General features: G+C 65.0%; 2 protein-coding genes across 2 annotated transcripts; one reads left to right on the top strand and one right to left on the bottom strand.

The window, feature by feature from the left end:
- Positions 1–249: 249 nt before the first annotated feature.
- On the bottom strand, positions 250–3,005 carry LOC309594870 (metabotropic glutamate receptor 2-like; the record flags this gene model as incomplete). The annotated part of the gene is made up of 3 exons (XM_082321270.1): positions 250–1,232; positions 1,965–2,421; positions 2,991–3,005. The coding sequence occupies 3 exons, from the start codon at positions 3,003–3,005 to the stop codon at positions 250–252; spliced, it is 1,455 nt and encodes a 484-aa protein (XP_082177396.1).
- A 1,634-nt stretch (positions 3,006–4,639) lies between these two features.
- Positions 4,640–16,669, top strand: LOC309594869 (U3 small nucleolar RNA-interacting protein 2-like; the record flags this gene model as incomplete). The annotated part of the gene is made up of 21 exons (XM_082321269.1): positions 4,640–4,690; positions 6,349–6,426; positions 7,534–7,683; positions 7,885–7,981; positions 9,090–9,148; positions 9,414–9,551; positions 11,856–11,958; positions 12,783–13,015; positions 13,635–13,734; positions 13,835–13,908; positions 14,018–14,059; positions 14,293–14,425; positions 14,637–14,761; positions 15,014–15,106; positions 15,215–15,315; positions 15,418–15,552; positions 15,705–15,803; positions 15,883–16,028; positions 16,127–16,206; positions 16,328–16,401; positions 16,492–16,669. 21 exons carry the CDS (start codon positions 4,640–4,642, stop codon positions 16,595–16,597), a joined length of 2,217 nt encoding a protein of 738 aa, XP_082177395.1. The 3' UTR covers positions 16,598–16,669.
- Positions 16,670–17,513: the final 844 nt, after the last annotated feature.

Below are 17,513 nucleotides of genomic sequence, written 5' to 3'. Positions count from 1 at the left end.
TCTGCAGTCAGGTCAGAGGGGGTCTCTGGAGGTCTCAGGGGCATTTCCCATCCTCACCCTAGCAAACAGTCTGCCAAGGGCAGTCCTTCTCCCCAGGACTCGTTACCCCCTCAGCCACACTTCACCCGGTAACGAACGCCCCAATGCAGAGGTGACCATCACCAGGTCCATGGCCGAAGACCCTTGCCCAGGCCCGCGCATCTCCTAGCCACAAACCCTGCGGGGCCCAAGTCACCAGGACCGCTCCGATCAAGCCCTTTTAGAGTTTTCGGGGCATTTCCGTGTCTTGAAGGCATAGACCGTGCAGAGGACCATCAAGAGGACATTGTAGGTGAGCGAAACGAGCATGTTGGAATCGCAGTTGTTGCACTTGAGGGTGACGATGTACCTCTTGTCAGGCTCCGTCTCCTTGCCTGTGCCGGGGGTCTCCACCAGCAGCCAGATGATGACGATGATCAGCTGGCAAGAGATAAGGGCCATGCAGATGACCACCTGTGACGTGGGGCTTATGAACCGGGGGCGCTGGACCCCCTCCTTCACCCCGCTGAAGATCCTGGCGATGCGATTCGTCTTGGTCAAGAGGGCCGAATAGCAGACGGCGAAGGACGTGCCCAGCCCCAGACGCCGGAGCGTGCACACCTCGGTGGAAGGCTTTGCGATGAAGATGAAGGTCATGCTGTAGCACGTGAGGACCCCGGTCAGGAGAATGTAGCAGAGCTCCCGGCCTGAGGCCTTCACGATGGGGGTGTCATCATTGTTCTTCACGAAGACTCCAGAAACAAAGAGGGTGGAGATAAAACCCAGGCAAGAGATAGTGACGGGACCAATGGCCCAGGCGTCTTTCCAGCGGATACACTCTTGGGGCAACTCGTAGCAGCCATTCAGGGTCTCATTGGGCCAGTAACCGAGACCGCAGTCCATGCAGGTGAACTCATCCAGCAAGTACTCGTAGGGCTGGCAGGGGATGCAGATCCAGCAGCATATGTCTCCGGGCTGCATGCTCTTTCTCTCATTCTTCTTGCAGGGGTCGCTGCACTGGGACACGGGGATGGAGGTCTCAGCCCAGGGGATGAGGCTGCTGTTGAGGATGAGCCCCTCAGCCCAGTAGCCCACCTTCTGATACCGATACCGCCCGTCCATGTGGTGATAGCTGAAGATGTTGTAGCGCCCGATGCCATCACCGTAGCGGTCAAATCGAACGACACTCTTGGTGCCTGCTGGCCTGAACGGAGCTGGAGGGAGAAGAAAGGGAGATGGTGACTGCCATGGGGCAGGAGAGTGCTCGCTCCCGGCGTGGAGGCAGGGCCCCTTCAAAGGGTCACATCCCACCATGGTCACAGGCAAATGTCCAACCTGTTCCCTGCCTTCACTCTCATAATTGCTGCCTATGCACACATTAGGAGCAGGAAAGCAATGGTTGAGAACTATCATCTCCCCACATGCCTAAATGCTCGGCAGCCCCAGCCAGCTCTGCAGGGACAGAGCGGGATTTTTCAGCCTCCATGGCTCTCAGTGACACCTGGGTAGCTGGGCTCAGCCCAAGTCACAGAGCACAGCCACACTTCTAATTCATCCCCAACTATGTAGGTCCCTGATCAAGGTTCTCCCTCCACTTTAATCCCTGAAATGTGAATAAATCATGGCGCTTCCAAGTGAGGTCTCCAAGGCCTGACGTTCCCGGAGGGGCTCCTGTGGGGCCGGTCCCACCCAGCTCTAGCAGGATGGAGTTGGTCACCAGCTTCTCCACACTGGGGACAGAAGGCCTAGATTGCCTCCCAAGGGTGATGGTGAGCTGTTGGCATCTTGGGACAACCACAGCCCATAGCACACGGGTCCCCAGGTGTGGGCAGGATGGAGGAACCGGAGGGCTTTGGGTCAAATACGGGTCTCCTTCCTCCTCCCCGTCCCTCCACCCATCCCTTTCCAGTTAGGCAGCCAACCCTTGTCTCCATCTCTGGACTCACCATCAAAATTAACATTGAGCATAAAGTCCTTGTAGAACCTCTTGCCATTGACGGCTTTCATGGCGTCGCAGAGCTTGGTGGCGTTGGGGCACAGCGCCTGGTGCATGTTGTGGAGAGAGCGGGCCATGGCATAGACCGCATTGACCACAAACGTGATCTTGGACTCTGGCTCAAACTTGCCTGTCTTGAGGGAGTACCGGCTACAGTCCTGCGTGTGGAAGCTGCACTTGAACTTCTGCTCCCAAAAGTCCCGAAAGCAGGGATTTCGGCTGTTATTGTAGGGGTTGAGGTTACGGAAGTAGGCAGCAAACTCCTTAATGGGGTAGGCTGCCAGCTCGATGGTGATTGCTCCCTCCGCCACTGCTTCACTGCCAGCCACCACGCTCTCCAGGGCTCCCCACCCATCACTGGCCACCCACATGAAGGACACGTTGGCTCTCTGGGCAGCTGCCAGCAGCTCCCGGACAGGGGGGGAGCGAGGAGCCTCCCAAGCACGGCCACCTCTGCCCCACCGCCCCGGCAGGGCAGCCCCAGGGGGCGCAGGGTCCTTCTCACCCCTTGCCTCCCTCCCTTCCTTCCGCAGGATGGCGGGGAGACCCCCCGACCACCCTAGGCGGGCCTGGGAGGAGGAGGACAGAGCTACCTGAACAGCAGCACCCAGCTGATCACTGCCCCCACCCCATGGCTGCACCTCCCAAACACACAGCACCCACCCCATCACTGACCCCATCACGGACCCCAAAACTGAGCCATCACTGACCCCATCACTGATCCCAAAACTGACCCATCTTTGATCCCATCACTGACCCCATAACTGAGCCATCAATGACCCCATCATTGACTCCAAAACTGACCCATCACTGACCCCAAAACTGACCCATTGGGCCCATCACTGACCCCATCGACCCCATCACTGACCCCAAAACTGAGCCATCACTGACCCATCACGAACCGCAAAATTGACCCATCTTTGATCCCATCACTGATCCCATCATTGACCCCAAAACTGACCCATCACTGACTTACCACTGACCCCACCATTGACCCCAGCACTGACCCATCACCGCACCCCTCTCCCCTTCCCCTTTTCCCCTTCCCTCTCCCCCCGGCCCCGTCCCGCCCGTCCCGACCTCGGGGCACCGCCGCCCCTCAGCGCCCGGGGCCGGGACCCCGCTTGCCCTCGTACGGCCGGGCTGGGGCCGTGGGCCCCGGCGAGGGGAGCGGGGGGGGGTTCTGCCCTCCCCCCGCCCCCCCCGCGGCCAACCGGGGGCTGGTGGAACCCTGCCACGCACCATGGCAACCGTAACCGGGGGACCGCGACATCCCCAGCAGTTGCGGGAGGGCGTCGGGCTTGCCTGTGTGCCCGCGGCTTTGGGGAGAGAGGAGCGACCCCCGCGGGCCTCGTCCCGGGCCTCGTGTGGAAGAAGGAAAAGCCTCGGTGTGCCTGAGGGGCTGGGGGCTGCGCCCCCGCTCAGCCCGGCCGCAGGTGGGGGTGGCAGCAGGCCCCGGGAGCGAGGGGACGGGGACAGAGGGGTCCCTGCCACAAGGGGGATGCCTCCGGCAGAGATGAACGCCAGCCCCACAGCAGGAGGAGGAGGAGGAAGAGGGAGTCAGTCCCGTCCCCCTGGGGCAAGGAGGGCTCCTGCGGAGGGGGGGAACGGGGGCACTTCGGGGGTGCCCCCCTGGGGGGGGTGACGTTGGGGCCCTTTGTGACACCCTGTGTCACCCAGCCCTGCCCCTACAGTGTCGGTGTTGGGTCAGGGTGGGAGCAAGGAGCCCCCCAAGCACGGCCACCTCTGCCCCACTGCCCCGGCAGGGCAGCCCCAGGGGGCGCAGGGTCCTTCTCACCCCTTGCCTCCCTCCCTTCCTTCCGCAGGATGGCGGGGAGACCCCCCGACCACCCTAGGCGGGCCGAGGAGGACAGAGCTGCCCCAGCTCCCAGCTCCAGGCCAAAGCCCAGTGAGATGTGTAAGCTTGAGCCGCTGCAGGCAGGTGAGTGTGTGGGCGCTGCAGGCAGGGGGCTGCCCACCCTGCTCTGCCCTGTCCCAGGCTCCCATCCCCCAGGCAGGCTGGCATCGGGGCTCCCACGGCACAGTGGCCAGGGAGCCAGCCCTCTCATGGCATCCCGGGACAGGGACTCTCCCTGCCCCGCAGTGCCAGCGTGTCCCTCACCTGGGCAAGCCAGGGCCCCCTCCCCGTGCTGCCCTCCAGCATCGCACCTTTGCCCCTGGGGCACACAGGGGACACCAGCATCCCAGCCTTGAGCCAGGGCTGGTGACATCACCGGGAGCTGGGCAGAGGGCTCGAGTGTTCCCCCCTGCCTGCCCCCCAGCCCTGCCTGCTCTCTCTCTGCCAGATTCATGCCACTCTGCCTTGGCTCTGCCCAGGGAGGAAGCGTATACCCTGGGCATCATCCGAGCCTTCCTCCGGAGCAGACCAAAGGTAACCTTGGCCAGTTCTACGAGGCGGCGCCCCTGTCTCCTGGCCGATCTTTCTGACCCCATCCCGTGCTCACAAGGTGCTGGGGGCTGTGCTGGCCACCCCGCAGCTCTCTCTCTCCCCCCTGACACTGTCTGTCCATCTGTCCCCTCCCCGGCTGGCAGCAAGAGGACCAGAAGCTGCAGTTTCTGGCCTCCGTCCACACCATCTGCAGCACTACCAGAGTGGACTCCACCATGTGGGACATGCTTTACTTCTGCCAGCTGGAGGTGGCGGAGACCATTGAGGTGAGGGGCTGCCAGCCAGGCTGAGGCAGGGGCAGTGTGCAGTGGCATGGCCCTGGGGGCAGGAGAGGGCTCGGCCAGGCAGCGGGGTGTGGATGAGCACTGCTCCGGGTCTCTGTCCTTGTAGATGCTCCAACGCCACCTGGGTGGCCCGGCTGGAGCCCAGGCTTGGACCCGATGACATTTGCAGGTCTCTCGGCCAGCCTGTGGCTCTGTAATGGGCACAGCCCTTCCCACCACAGGGCTTGGGACCGCTGGGTGCTGGGTGGGGAGGGGGTGCCAAGACGGGGGCACCTGGGCTCTGCCAGCCCCGCAGGCTCTTGCTGGCCAAGGGAGACTGCCCATCCCGATCCGTCCCACCCTGCTGTGCTCCACAGGTGCTGCTGCAAGAGGAGCCCGCTGACCACCTGGACACTGCGGTGCGGCAGCAAGCCATGCTGGCCATCAGCTCCATGAGGTAGCTGCCCCAGCCCCCAGCTTGGCCTTCCCGGTGCTGGGCAATCCCAGGTCGGGGGCTTCCCCAGCCCTGGGTCCACGAGGGAGGCAGACAGCAGGGCAGGGGGTGCCACAGGGTTTTCCCCCTAAAGGCGAGTGTCAGCGTCATGGGGGGGTTGAGATGTCCCCTGCAGTGTGGGGATCAGCCCAGGTCTCCAACCCCGGGGTCTGCTTCCTCCTTGCTGGATCTGAAGAGCAATTCTCTGTCCCCACAGCCAAGCGGGGCTGCTTCTGCAGGAGAAGAGCAGCAGCCTCCTCCAAATCTGCTTCTGCAGCATCTTCTACCTGCCTCCGCAGGACAGCCAGGGACCCACGGCTTTCCTCTACTCCCAGGTACGCCACAGGGTGAAACACAGGGACCTCCCCCACCCCGAGGCCCCTTCCTGGGCACCGCAGGGCCACAGACACCCCCCCCCACCCCCACCCCGAGGCTTCCAGGGCTGCCCCCAAGACTCTGTCCGCCTCACAGACCCTGGCTGCGATGGACAGCATGCTGCAGGCACTGGTACGCAGCGCCGGCCCTCTCGGCATCCTGGAGCTGCAGAAGATCTTGCAGGTCGGGCCTTGGCACAGGGTCGCCACGGGCAGTGACCCCCGGGTTGAGCAGTGCCCCCTGCCCAGTGCCTGGTGCAAGGAGGGGGGCAGGGAACATCCCTCCTTCCCTGCCGTGCCCCCACCCAGCCCGCTGCCTCCTGGCTGCTGCCAGAGACCCTTCTCCTCCTGCCCCAGCCCGCCTCACCCCTGCAGCCTTGCCCACTGCCCATCCTGCCCAACGCTCCCTCCCAGATGGACCTGCCTGCCTGCCTGGCAAGGGGAGCCCAGCCCTGGGGCTTTCCCCTTCCAGCTTCACCACAGGCCATATCCCAGAGCCCGCACTGCAGGTCCCCAGGCAGGTGGTCATCCCAAAGCCTTGGGGTCCTCGGGTGGGGGGCGCAGGCACTTTTTTAGGTGGGAGTGAGTGGAAAGCAGCAGACGCAGCAGCAGGAGTGCGATGCGGCGACCTGCCTGGCCGCAGCAAGTTGCCGCGAGGGGCAAGAAGGACACGTGCCCCATCCTGGGCACTGCCCCGGCGCAAGCCTGGCTGGGCTGGGCTGTGCCATGCCACCTCCCTGGCACATCAGCAGCTTTTCTCCTCCCAGCTCCTGCTGTCCTTCACCAACTCCCAGCTGGCAGCAGTGCAGGAGAGGGCCATGGCACGGATTGCCAGGCTAGCCGAGTTCATCACCACCTGCCCCCTGCTGCAGGTACGGAGCTCCTGGCCTGGGCAGCCCCAGTCCCCCATCCCTGTGGCCCTGAGCCCCAGCACCTCCCGGGGAAGCTGGGCACCCAGTCAGCAGGAGGTCAGGAGCAGGAGTCTTTGCCCTGCCCCTGTCCTGTCCATGCTCTCTCCCAGGGCAGAGCAGGGCTGCCACGGGCACAGGCAGGAACCTGCGTCTGGCAGCGCTGCCCTGCTCTGGGCTGCTGCCTGGCTGCTCTGGGAGCAGCTGGGGCTCACCTTGTGCCCATGCTGCCTCTCTTCCCCCAGCTCTGCCCCTGCTTTGCACAAGCCACAGTCAGACATCAGTGCTCCAAGACACATCGGTTTGCGATGCTGGGGAAGCTGGTGGGGCACCTCACCCTCTGCTGCACCTGCAAGGACCAGGGGACCCGCCACGAGGCTGCAGAAGCTCTCTGTCACCTGCACACCTTCGTCCTGCAGCAGAGAAGTAAGAGAAGCTGTGTCGGGCTGGGTGCCCCGAGGCATGGGCAGCCAGGGGCCGCTCTCCTTGGCAAGAGAAAGCTTGATCCAACCCGCCTGCCCGAAAAGCCATTTCCCCTCACCCCTGCTCACACTAGCCCTGGACCCTCCCTGGTTTCTGCTCCCCAGACCTGTCTGGGTGCCCTCTTTCTTTGCCAGTGACTTTTCAGCCCGATGCTCTCAGACTGCACCTCCAGCTCTGCACCCTCGCTCTGAGAACCCTGGTTTTGCTCCTCCCCAGGCAGGTGGCCCTGGCTGCATGACACAGGGCAGCTGCAGGAGGCCTGGCAAGTGAAGCAGCCCTGGCAGCTTTCACAAAACGGCTGTGCCAGCGAAATCTTCTTGGTAAGAAGTGCCTTCGGCCCCTGACCAGGGGGGTCGGCATGAGTGAAGGGACACCCAATGCATGGGGATGATGGGAGCTCGTGCTGTTTCTGAGCAGGGGCTAGGCAAAGGCCCCCAGCGAGCTCCAGTTCCCCACGGGACCCTGACCCCCACTGTCGGTCTCCTCCCCAGCGCACCCTGACTCTGCGTCTCACTCTCACTCCACAGCTGAGATGCTCTGGGTGACGCTCTGGGTGACAAATCTTCCCTCCTCTCCTTCATCTCACAGATGTTCACGAAATACCTCCGACCCTCCGACCAGGCAGACATCATCCTCATGGCCATCGAGAGCTTCAGAGACCCAAGCATCTACAGCATCAGTGTGGCTGCCCACATGGTGGACATCCTTGTGGCAGACCCTGCCTTCCAGGCAGGGCAGGTGAGGAGCCCGTGGGTGGCATGGCCGATGCTCCAGCCCAGCGGGGGACCTTTCCTCCCCCGGCTCTGCGCCTGGCCAGCACTGATGCTGTCTCAAGCCGGCGTACTGCAACGGGAACGGAAGCACCTCCCAGTGGGAGCTGGGTAAACGGCCACGCTTGCCCTGCTGACATCCCCACTCCCACCCATGTCTGCCCTCCAGGTGCTGAACGTCATGTGGGCCATCTACAGAAGCCTGCCCTCCATCAAGGCGCTGGTAGCCCTCAACAGCTTGGACAGGGCCCTGCTGGTGCTGATGGGCAAACATCCCAGCGAAGTGGTGGCCAGCCTGCTGCAGTGCTCCCCAACGTGCACCCCGTACGGGGCCCACCATTCTTTGGGGCTCCTCTCACACTGGGAGGGGGGCCCCAAGACCCTCCTGAGGGACTTCAGCCCGGCCATCCTCCGGGGTGTCCCCGCTGACAGAGCCCTGGTTTCCCGCAGTGTCGCCATGGCCATGTGGAAGACGATGCTGTCCGAGCCCCAGGCTGCAAAGAAGGTGCTGCAGGAGCTGCTCAGCATGCTGATGAACCAGTCGCTGCGCAAGACCTCCACCTCCCCTAAGGATCACCCGCGCATCTGCTCCCTGGCTGTGAGTTGCTGACCTCCGGGGCTGCTCTCAGCTGTGCGGGGCCGCTGCTCCCCTTCCCTGCCCACCCCAAGCCTTGACCTCCCCAGGGGCGCAGGGACATCTTGGTGTTTGGGTGTCTTCTGCAGGCAGCCAGGACGATAGGCGAGATCCTCCTGCAGCCCACCTGCCTGCAGCAGGTGGAGGCGATTTTCCCCCAGTTTTTCCTGGTGCTGCTTTTCCAAGTGTCGTTCACCACAGAGCTGACGCTGCAGGAGGTGCACATCTTCTGGAAGGAGCACCAACAGGATCTGCTCACTCCCATCAGGTGCTGCATCCCTGCCCTCTCATCCTTGCCAGCCACCTGGAGCCAAGCCAGGGCTCCCAGTGGGAGCTGAGCATTTCTTCTTGAGCAGGTCTGCGGTGCAGTCCATGAGAATGCTGCTCTGCAGCATGGGCTTTGAGAGCCAGGTGCTGGCCATTGAGGCGCAGGGTGGCTGGGACACCCTGCTCAGCGCCCAGACCCACCTCATGGGAGTGCGGATTGTGGCCAGGTGAGAGCCCCTTCTCCCTGCTCCTCGGGGACTGGGCACCCCATGCCACCCCCACCCTTGGGGCTGATGGCAGCAGGGTCCCCGTTGCTCAGAGAAAGTGCTGCAGACTGGTGATGTCCAGACTGGTGCGAACCCCAAAGAGATGTGCCTGCCTGTCTCAGGCCTGACCGTGCCTCCTTCCCCCTGCCAGGGAGATGATGAAGACCCCAAGACCCCTGCGCTCCACCATCTTCTGCCATCTGGCAGAGCTCCTCAGTGTGGAGGACCCCACCTGGGAGATGATCGCCATGGTCTTCCTCGTCGAGGTGAGCCTCGAGGTGGCACTGCTCCAAACTGCCTCCAACGCTCGGCTCGCCCATGCCCACCGCTGGGGGGGGAGCTGGGGCGGTGGGTGGGCTCCGGCTGGTACCATGGAGGAGCAGGCGAGCAACCAGGGCGGCGTGGTGTGGGGCACGGGGGCTCTCCGCAATCCCCGCCGCCTCTGTCCGGGTTTGGTCTTGCCCCAGCCTCCTTGCCCTGAGCTGATGGTTGGAGCCAGCACCACACCAGCTTCCGCTGCACGTGTTTCAGATGCTGGGCTGCACCGACCTCGGTGAAGAGCTGGACCGTGCCCTGGAAATCTTCCCCATGTATCTGCGGAGCCAATGCTTGGGGATGCCCAGCCTGGTGCTCAGGGGCATCCTCAGGCTCACCGAGAGGCCCGACACGGTGAGTAGGGGACAGCCGGGAGAGCAGCCCAGGCTGGAGCAGTGGGTAATGCGGCAGCTTAGGCTTTTCTGGGCATCGGGAGCTGTGCCGGCTGCAGCCAGCTGTCCTGCCTCCCTGGCCCTCTGCCCCATGGCTGTGCCGTGCAAGGAGAGAGGCAGCAGTGCCAAGGGGACCGGGCTCCCTCTGCCAGCATGTCCGGGCAGGGATGCTGGCAGCAGAGCGACCAGCCTGAGCGTGGGGTCTGCAGAGCCTGAGCGGGGGGTGCTGAGCCCCAGGGTGAAACGCAGTGGCTGTGGTGGGGGCTGCTGGCAGCTTGGGCAGCTTTGCAGGCAGTGCTGGTCGCCCACCAGCCTGCCCAAGGGGTCTGGTGGAGAAGGAGGCAGCCGAGGGCTGGCAAGGAGCCAGCGCTGCCTGTCCTCCCCCTCTGCGCCCTGGTCTTGCCATGGCCATGCCGGTAAGCCCTGTCTGCTGGGACCTTGCCCTCGTAACCCACGCTGCCTGCTGAGAAGCCAGCGGGGAGGCCAGTGTTGGCGGAGAGGGTTTTCACCCCTGCGATTGGTCGCTGCTTTACAAAAAGGAGGTGGCATGTCTCACACAGGCAAAGAGAACCCTTGTCCTGCTGCCACACATCATGGAGCAGCTGCAGGATGCTGACAGCGATGCCAGCGCCCTGGCCCTGTCCGTGCTCAGCAACGTGCTCCAGCTGCTGGAGGGGAAGATGCCCAGCCTCACCGCCCTGGCACTAGCTGGCAAGCTCCAGCCACTCTTCAACAACGTAAGGCTGGGGGACAGCTCCATGCCCCCTTCACCCGACACCTCCCTTCACGCCTCCCACTGCAGCCCCGTGCTCTGCAGGGGGACGCTTGGCCCCACAGCCCCCAGACCCCATCGCTGCCCTCGGTCACTCCGTGCTGCGTCCCAAGCCCCTGGCATGGACTCACCCCGGCTCGGCCTCCCTGCCGCGGTGGGGACGGTGGTGGCAGGAGGGCAGCAGGTGTGCTGAGCCCCACCAATGCGCACCCTGCCCTGGCAGCATCCCCCAGCCCTCCGCAGGGTCTCCCTCTCCGGACCCCAGCCCCGGGGACCCCAGCCCCCCTGAGCAGACCTGCATGCCGCAGCTCACTCCCTTTTGGAACGGGGTTGCCTGCCACTGGTTTGGGGACATCCATCTCCATGTCAGCCCCTTGCACGCCATGGGCTTGGGGCTGAGGTCCTCCTCCCCTCCTCCCCCAGGAGTCAGGCACCGTGCGGGAGCTCTCCATCCGTCTCTTCCAAACCACGATGGGGCTCGTGGTGGGTGCCGAAAAGAAGAGGATGAAGAAGGAGGTGTGGGACAGCGTACTGCCGCTGCTCTTTCACCTGCACGACCAGGACAAGAGTGTGGCTAAGGTGGGATCCCAACCTGACCGGTCCTTTGGGCAGGGCACTGGACCCTTCAAATGTGTGTCACCATGAGGTTTAGCTTGCTGAGTGCCTAGGACCAGGCAGGGCCCACCTCCCTGCCCACTGCTGTCTTTTACCTCCTGCTACCTGGATGGATGGGGAGGTGGGTCCCTTTCCCACCCAGCTCCCTCCACACAGCCCCTGGCATCGGTCCCTGCAGCCTCAGAGACTGGGTTATGGCTCCGCAGCATCCTGGGGCCAAAAGCTTGAAGCCCCAACAGGCTTCCAGCCAGAGAGGGTGGCTGCACTTATCTTCAGCACCCTGGGGTGCTGAACCTGGTGGCAGCATCAGTCCCCCGCTGCTGTGTCTTTCCTGCATGGGCAGGGATAGGCTCTGAGCCCTGCCAAGAGGGGGGACACAGGGTCCTGTGACCCGACTGGCGGTGGTGGCATCTCTCTGCTGCTCACCAGGCCTCCCTTGAAGCCCTCCGCAGCGCTGGCCAGTTCCTGAAGTGGAGGCAGCTGGCGCAGCTGGCCGAGATCGCGCAGGCATGGAGGATGAGCGAGTGCCTGGTAAGCGCAGCCCCAGTGCCCCCGGGATCCGACCTGGACGAACCCTGCCCCATGCCCAGTGCGGGGGACAGAGGGCTGTGCCCCTCTAGCAGCACGGAGCCTCCCGGAGCAGGCTCTGCTCCCTGCTGTCCTCTCCCCTGGGGTCCCCAAAGGTCCCCAAAGGGGACCCTGCCACCAGGATGGCACCCCAGCATCCCTGGGGAGCCCTCTGCTCCCTCTGAACCCCGATGCCACATGGCAGGAAGCTGGGAATGTGGTGCTGGGGGGAAGGAGGGTAGCCCTGGGTGGGGGGACGGGCCAACTGGGGGGCAGCTCTATGCCAAGCCTGCGCCCTTCTCCTCTCTCCAGCTGGCCAGGAAGAGGAGGAAGGCCAAGGACTACCTGCGCCAGAGCCAGCCTTACCTGCGGAGCCCGCAGGAGCCCCTGCGGCAGGAGGCTGTCAGGTTCATCGGTGAGCCATGAGCTCCGGGGTCCCTTCCTCTCTCAGGGTCCCCGTGTCCCGGGGCAGAACCTGTGGGGCACCCCTTCACCCCCTCTCACCCCTGCCTGCGCAGGTGGGGCTGGAAACAGGCCCATCCATCCTCTCCCCGATGCTGCACCCCGGGGTCAGCCCTCCCCGGGGAGCTGTGCAGCCAGGCGGGCTGGGTGGCGGGGTCCCCGATGGGCAAGCGGGGTTCCTGACAGGCAGCAGGGTCCCCAACACGCTGCGTCCCCCCAGGGCTCATGGGACGGCAGGCGGATATGCGTGAGGAGATGGCGTACATCAGAGAGGGTGAGTGAGGGCAGCGGGGAGGAGGCAGGACCCCAGCACGGAGCTCCCCCACCCTGGGCGAGGGGGACTCTGCTCCCAGCGGGTCTGTGGGGAGGGGGGCTGTTTCTGGAGGGGGCTATTCCTGACCAGCAGCCTCCAGCCGAGCCACTTGCCCCCTGGCTCCCTCCTGGCCCTGCGAATCACGGGCTGCAACGTGCCCTGCCTGGAGGGGACAGAGGGCTGTCACCTCACCTCTGCTGCTTTGCGCCTGCAGTCCTTCAGGGCGCAAAGAAAGATGCCAGCCCCATGGCCTCCTCCCTGGCGACTCAGACGGACCTCATCCTGCAATGCGGAAGGCTGAAGTCGGGGTTTAACCTACAACAGCTGAGCTTACAGCTGCCGAGGGCGTGGATGAGGTGGCACTCGGCCCCCAGCGAGGACTCTGCTTGGGCAGAGACAAAGCAGCAGCCCCAGCCCTAGGACGCTCTGCAGGCCGGGGTATCTGCTCTTCCAGCGTCTAACAGGAAAGAAGAGCCCTCAGCCCCCGAGGAGCCGGCATCCTCCGGAGAGCAGCAGGACAGCCGCTCCTTCCAGCGGTCCAGGGCAAGACCTGTCCACGCGCTTCGTCTTTGCCACAAAGCACCAGCTTCTCTGCTGGGCGGCGAAACAGAGGGGAGGAGAAGCCCAAGCCAGAGCCGAAGCCGAAGCCGAAGCCGAAGTTGAAGCTGAAGCCTTCCCTCCCCCGGGCCACACTGGGGTAAATCACTTTTTCTGCCTCCCACCATCGGAGGAGCCTGCGCTGCCTTGGGCTGATGTGGCCGAGCCCGGGAGCTACAAAGCCACCGATGCTCTGGCTCCAGCGGCGTCCCCAGCAGGAAGGGCAGCGCAAAATGAAGTTTCAGCACAAGAGCAGATTTTAGCTCTTGAGAGCATCGCCGGGACAGGCCCCCCGGCACCCGCCCCAGGCAGAGCCACGGCCGCGGCACAGCCAAGGACGGGTCCCTGGGACCCCCCAAAGGACGTGCGATGGGACCAGAGGCCCTGAGGGGCAGAACAAGCTGATGATGATTTGGGTACGCCATCACCGCCACACCGTCTCGGTGAGTGGGGGGTGCCGGGGCGGCGGCGGCCGTGGGCGGCGGTGAGGGCCGGGCCGGGGAGAGGGAGGGGGGCGAGAGGCACTGCCCCGGCGGGGTCGCTCCGGCGGGTGTTGCCGCGCCTGTCCCCTTCCCGCAGGTCCCGGGCGCCGAGGGGAGGCCGCGGGTGGCGGCGAGGAGGTGTCCAGCGACTCCAAGCCGGAGAGGTAAGGGCTGCGCCGGGGGGGATGGCGGTACCGGTGGGGGTGCCGGTGGCGGTGCTCACGCCTGTCCCCGCAGCCCGTTGTTGGGGCGGCGGCGGAGGAGGAGGTAGAGGAGATGCCGCAGGAGAAGAAGCTGCGCATGGCCAAGCTGTACCTGGAGCAGCTCCGCCAGTACGGTGAGCCCCACCTGGCCCCTGGCGCCGGTGCCCCGGCGGGGCAGAGAGGCGGGCAGCCCCCGGTGCTGAGCCTGGCCCTCATGCCCCGTGTCCACCGCAGAGGAGGAGCGGGCGGCGGCAGAGGAGGAAGAGACGCCCGCAGATCTCATCGGTGACCGGCTGAAGGAGGACGTGGTGAGCAGGGAGCGGGGCGCGTCCCCTTGGTCCCGGTGGCGCCGGCGGGCTCTGTCCCCCTCCCGCGGGGCTGGGGCTGCCTCTGCTGAGCCTCCTGCTTCTTCCCCAGCTCGAGCCGAAGGGCCGGCTGCAGCGCCTCATCGCCAAAGACGTAAGTGCCCAGTGCTGGGGGGCTGCCGGACTGTAAGTGCCGGCTTTGGGGACACTCAGGCATGGCCACAGCTGGTACCCCGACTTGCCATGCCAGCTATGGGACCACAGCCCTTCTCCCGCCCGGCGTGCCGGCTGCTGGCGCCCTGGAGAAGGAAGGGTGCTGTGCTCGGGTGCTCCCAAGCCTGGGGAAGGGACGGGGGCAGCCCAGCTCACATCCCGCTCTCCCTGCAGGTGCAGCCTCTGGATCCAGCCAGCATCCGCATGCTGCGGGCGCACCAGCTGCCCATCACCTGCCTGGTCATCTCTCCGGATGACAGGTTCATCTTTTCTGCTTCCAAGGACGGCTCCCTCATCAAATGCAAGTGTTCCCCTGGGGCCACGACGGGCTGTTCCCCCAGCCTGAACCCTGCGGGGACCCTGCAGCAGCAGGACCGTGGGTGCCTGTGGAGGTGGCTTGGCCCCTGGCCCCTCTGGGGATGTGCACATGCATCGTTTTGGGCTCTGTGGGAGGCTCACTGATGCTTTCCGGAGCGGTGGGAGGCTCCCAGGGGGTGACGGTGGTGCCTTTCCCGTAGGGGAGGTGGAGAGCGGGAAGAGGCTCTGCGTTGTGCCTGGGGGGAAGAAGGGCACTGGGGAGCGGCACATGGGGCACGCGTCGCATGTCCTCTGCATGGCCATCTCATCGGATGGCAAGTACCTGGTACGGGAGAGGGATGCTGGCGCTGCCATGTGGGGCGGAGAGGTGGTGGTGGGGAGTGCATCTCCTCCCGGGGTCCTGGGGAGCCGTATCTCATGCCCAGGTATACTTTGCTGGGTTAAAGCAGCCCCTGCCTCCACCGGAGTCAAGAATGGGTCCCTGGGACCCCCCAAAGCACATGGGGTGGGAGCAGAGGCTGGCACGGGCCGCAGGTCCCCGAGGAGTAGGTCTCGGGTATCCCCTGTGTTCTGCCAGGCTACGGGAGACAGGAACAAGATGATCGTGATCTGGGATGCAGCCAGCTGCAAGCGCCTGCACATCTTCACCGGGCACCGCAATGCCGTCTCGGTGAGTCAGGGGCATCAGCTGTGACGCCTGTGGGGCCAGGCAGCGCCATCCTCCCTGGTGCCCCTCACCGCTGCCCCCCCAGACGGACATCTGTCTGTCCATCCGCAGGGCCTGTCCTTCCGGAAAGACACGTACCAGCTGTACAGCGCCTCCCGTGACCGCTGCATCAAGGTCTGGAACGTGGCGGAGAATGCATACATGGAGACCCTGTAAGACGTGGGAGGGGACACCCCGCTGACCCCCCTCGCCGGGGGCAGGCGCTGTGGCGGAGGGCCGTGCCCGCCGCAGCTCTTTGCCACCTCTCCCTCCAGTTTCGGGCACCAGGACGTCATCACAGGGCTGGACAGCCTGAGCCGGGACTGCTGTGTGACGGCGGGGGGACGGGACGGCACCGTGCGGCTCTGGAAGATCCCCGAGGAGTCACAGCTTGTGTTTTACGGGCACCAGTAGGTCTGGGGCGGGAGAGGGGCCTGCGGGCAGGCGGGTCCAGCTGGGGCAGCGGTGTGAGGGTGCCAAGTGTCACCAGGAGCCTGCTGGCGCTCTGGGGACACTGACGCCCTGGTGAGCCCTTGCTTCCTAAATGGAATCCCAAAGCACGCTCGGAACTGCTGGTAGTTGCCTGTTCTCTCCGTAGGGGCTCCATCGACTGTATCCAGCTGATCAACGAGGAGCACATGGTGTCGGGCGCTGATGACGGGTGAGCGCGGGGCTGGCTGGTGCCCGGGGTGGGCAGGCGGTGCCCCCCGCAGCCCCCTCACCCCTCCCCGCCCTGGCAGGTCCGTAGCCCTGTGGGGGCTGACGAAGAAGAAGCCACTGGCGCTGGCCCGGCAGGCGCACGGCATGCAGGACTCCCAGGGCCTGCAGCAGCCGTACTGGATCTCCGCAGTGGCCGCTCTGCGCAACAGTGACCTCCTGGCTACAGGTGTGTGGCAGCCGCTTTGGAGCAGGGGTTTGGGGGGGCTGTCCTGCTCCCTTCCCTGGGTCAGGATGCATAGCAGGAGTCTCCTCTCTCTGCCCCAGGCTCCCACAGTGCCAGCGTGAAGCTCTGGAAGTGTGGTGAGGGATTTCGGAAGCTGGAGCCCCTCTGCGACATCCCCTTGGTACGGATGGGGAGGTTGGGGATGCTGGAGCTGGGCTGGGGGCGTCTCTTGGTGGGGGCTCCCCTCCCTGGGCGGCAGGAGGAGACTGCGGGAGCCCCTCACCCTGCCCTGTCCCCTCCAGGTGGGTTTTGTCAACAGCCTCAAGTTCTCCGCAGGCGGCGACTTCCTGGTGGCCGGCCTTGGACAGGAGCACCGGTACCGTCCCCACTCCCTGCCACTGCCCAGGGGCAGCCCCCTCTCCGCTGCGGCCCGGCCGAGGGTGACCCCCATCTCTCTCATCTATAGGCTCGGCCGGTGGTGGAGAGTCAAAGAAGCCAAAAACAGCATCTGCATCATCCCCCTGAAGCGGAGGGCTGCAGCCCCCAGCCCCGAAGCCCCCGACAGCTCCTAGCCCCCTGGCCCCGGAGCCGCCGGAGCTGCGTCCCACGTCCTTCATGCGACCACCCTCCTGGGGCCGGCAGGGCACGAGTGGGGGGTGTCGCGTGGCCCCCCCACCCCTGCTGGCCCCCATATCGTGCTGTGGCTCTGCCCTCTGCGAGGGTCTGCCCCCTTCCCTCAGGTTCGGATGGACAGGAGCTGTGGCAGAGTCCATTTAAAAAACAAAAACAAACAAAACCAAGACCACTTTATTCACATAAATTAAAAAAAAAAAAAAATCACGCTCTTGCTCACGGAAAAAATCTACTCTTAAAAACTTGGTTGGGCTCAAATACCTGGGTCCTGTTACTTGCCCTCAGCCCCCGCCGGACCCCCCGGGCTCTGCAGGGGCCGGGGGGGCAGCGAGCATTGAGCCCCGCTCCTCTGCCCTGTCTCCCACGAAGGGGTGAGAAGCACTATGCACAGCGAGCGGGGGGACGGAGGGGGCTTGGGCCCAGCCTGGCAGCGCTCGGCGGCTTTCCCGGGGCCGAAAACGAGGAGGAAAAGGTGAAAATGTGCAAAGGGCCTGGGGGGGGGTGTCTCTGCTGGCCCAGGGAGGGGGGACGTGGGACACGGCTTGGCACAAGGGGGACATGAAAGGCCCCACACCAGGAAATCGGGGTGGGCGATAGGGCGAGGGCAGTGGGTGCTGGGGCAGGGCTCGGCGTGGCTCGGGGCAAGCGGGGCGTGACTTGGTGTGGCTCAGCAAGAGGGAGTCGGGTTGTGCACGGCGGCTTGGGGCAAGGGGCTTGCACCACAGCTGGTGCAGGGGTGGGGAACGTGTACCACAGTGCAGTTCAAGGGCCGGGGTCTGTGCACTGCGGCTCAGTGCAAGGGACGGGGGGCACGTTCACCGTGGCTCGGGGCAGGGGATGGAGGGGATGATGTGC

This window comes from Platalea leucorodia, assembly GCF_965183815.1.
Source record: "Platalea leucorodia genome assembly, chromosome: 9".
Lineage (NCBI taxonomy): Eukaryota > Metazoa > Chordata > Aves > Pelecaniformes > Threskiornithidae > Platalea > Platalea leucorodia.
Note: the sequence above shows the minus strand (reverse complement) of the source record. Positions and strands in the feature narration are given on the sequence as shown.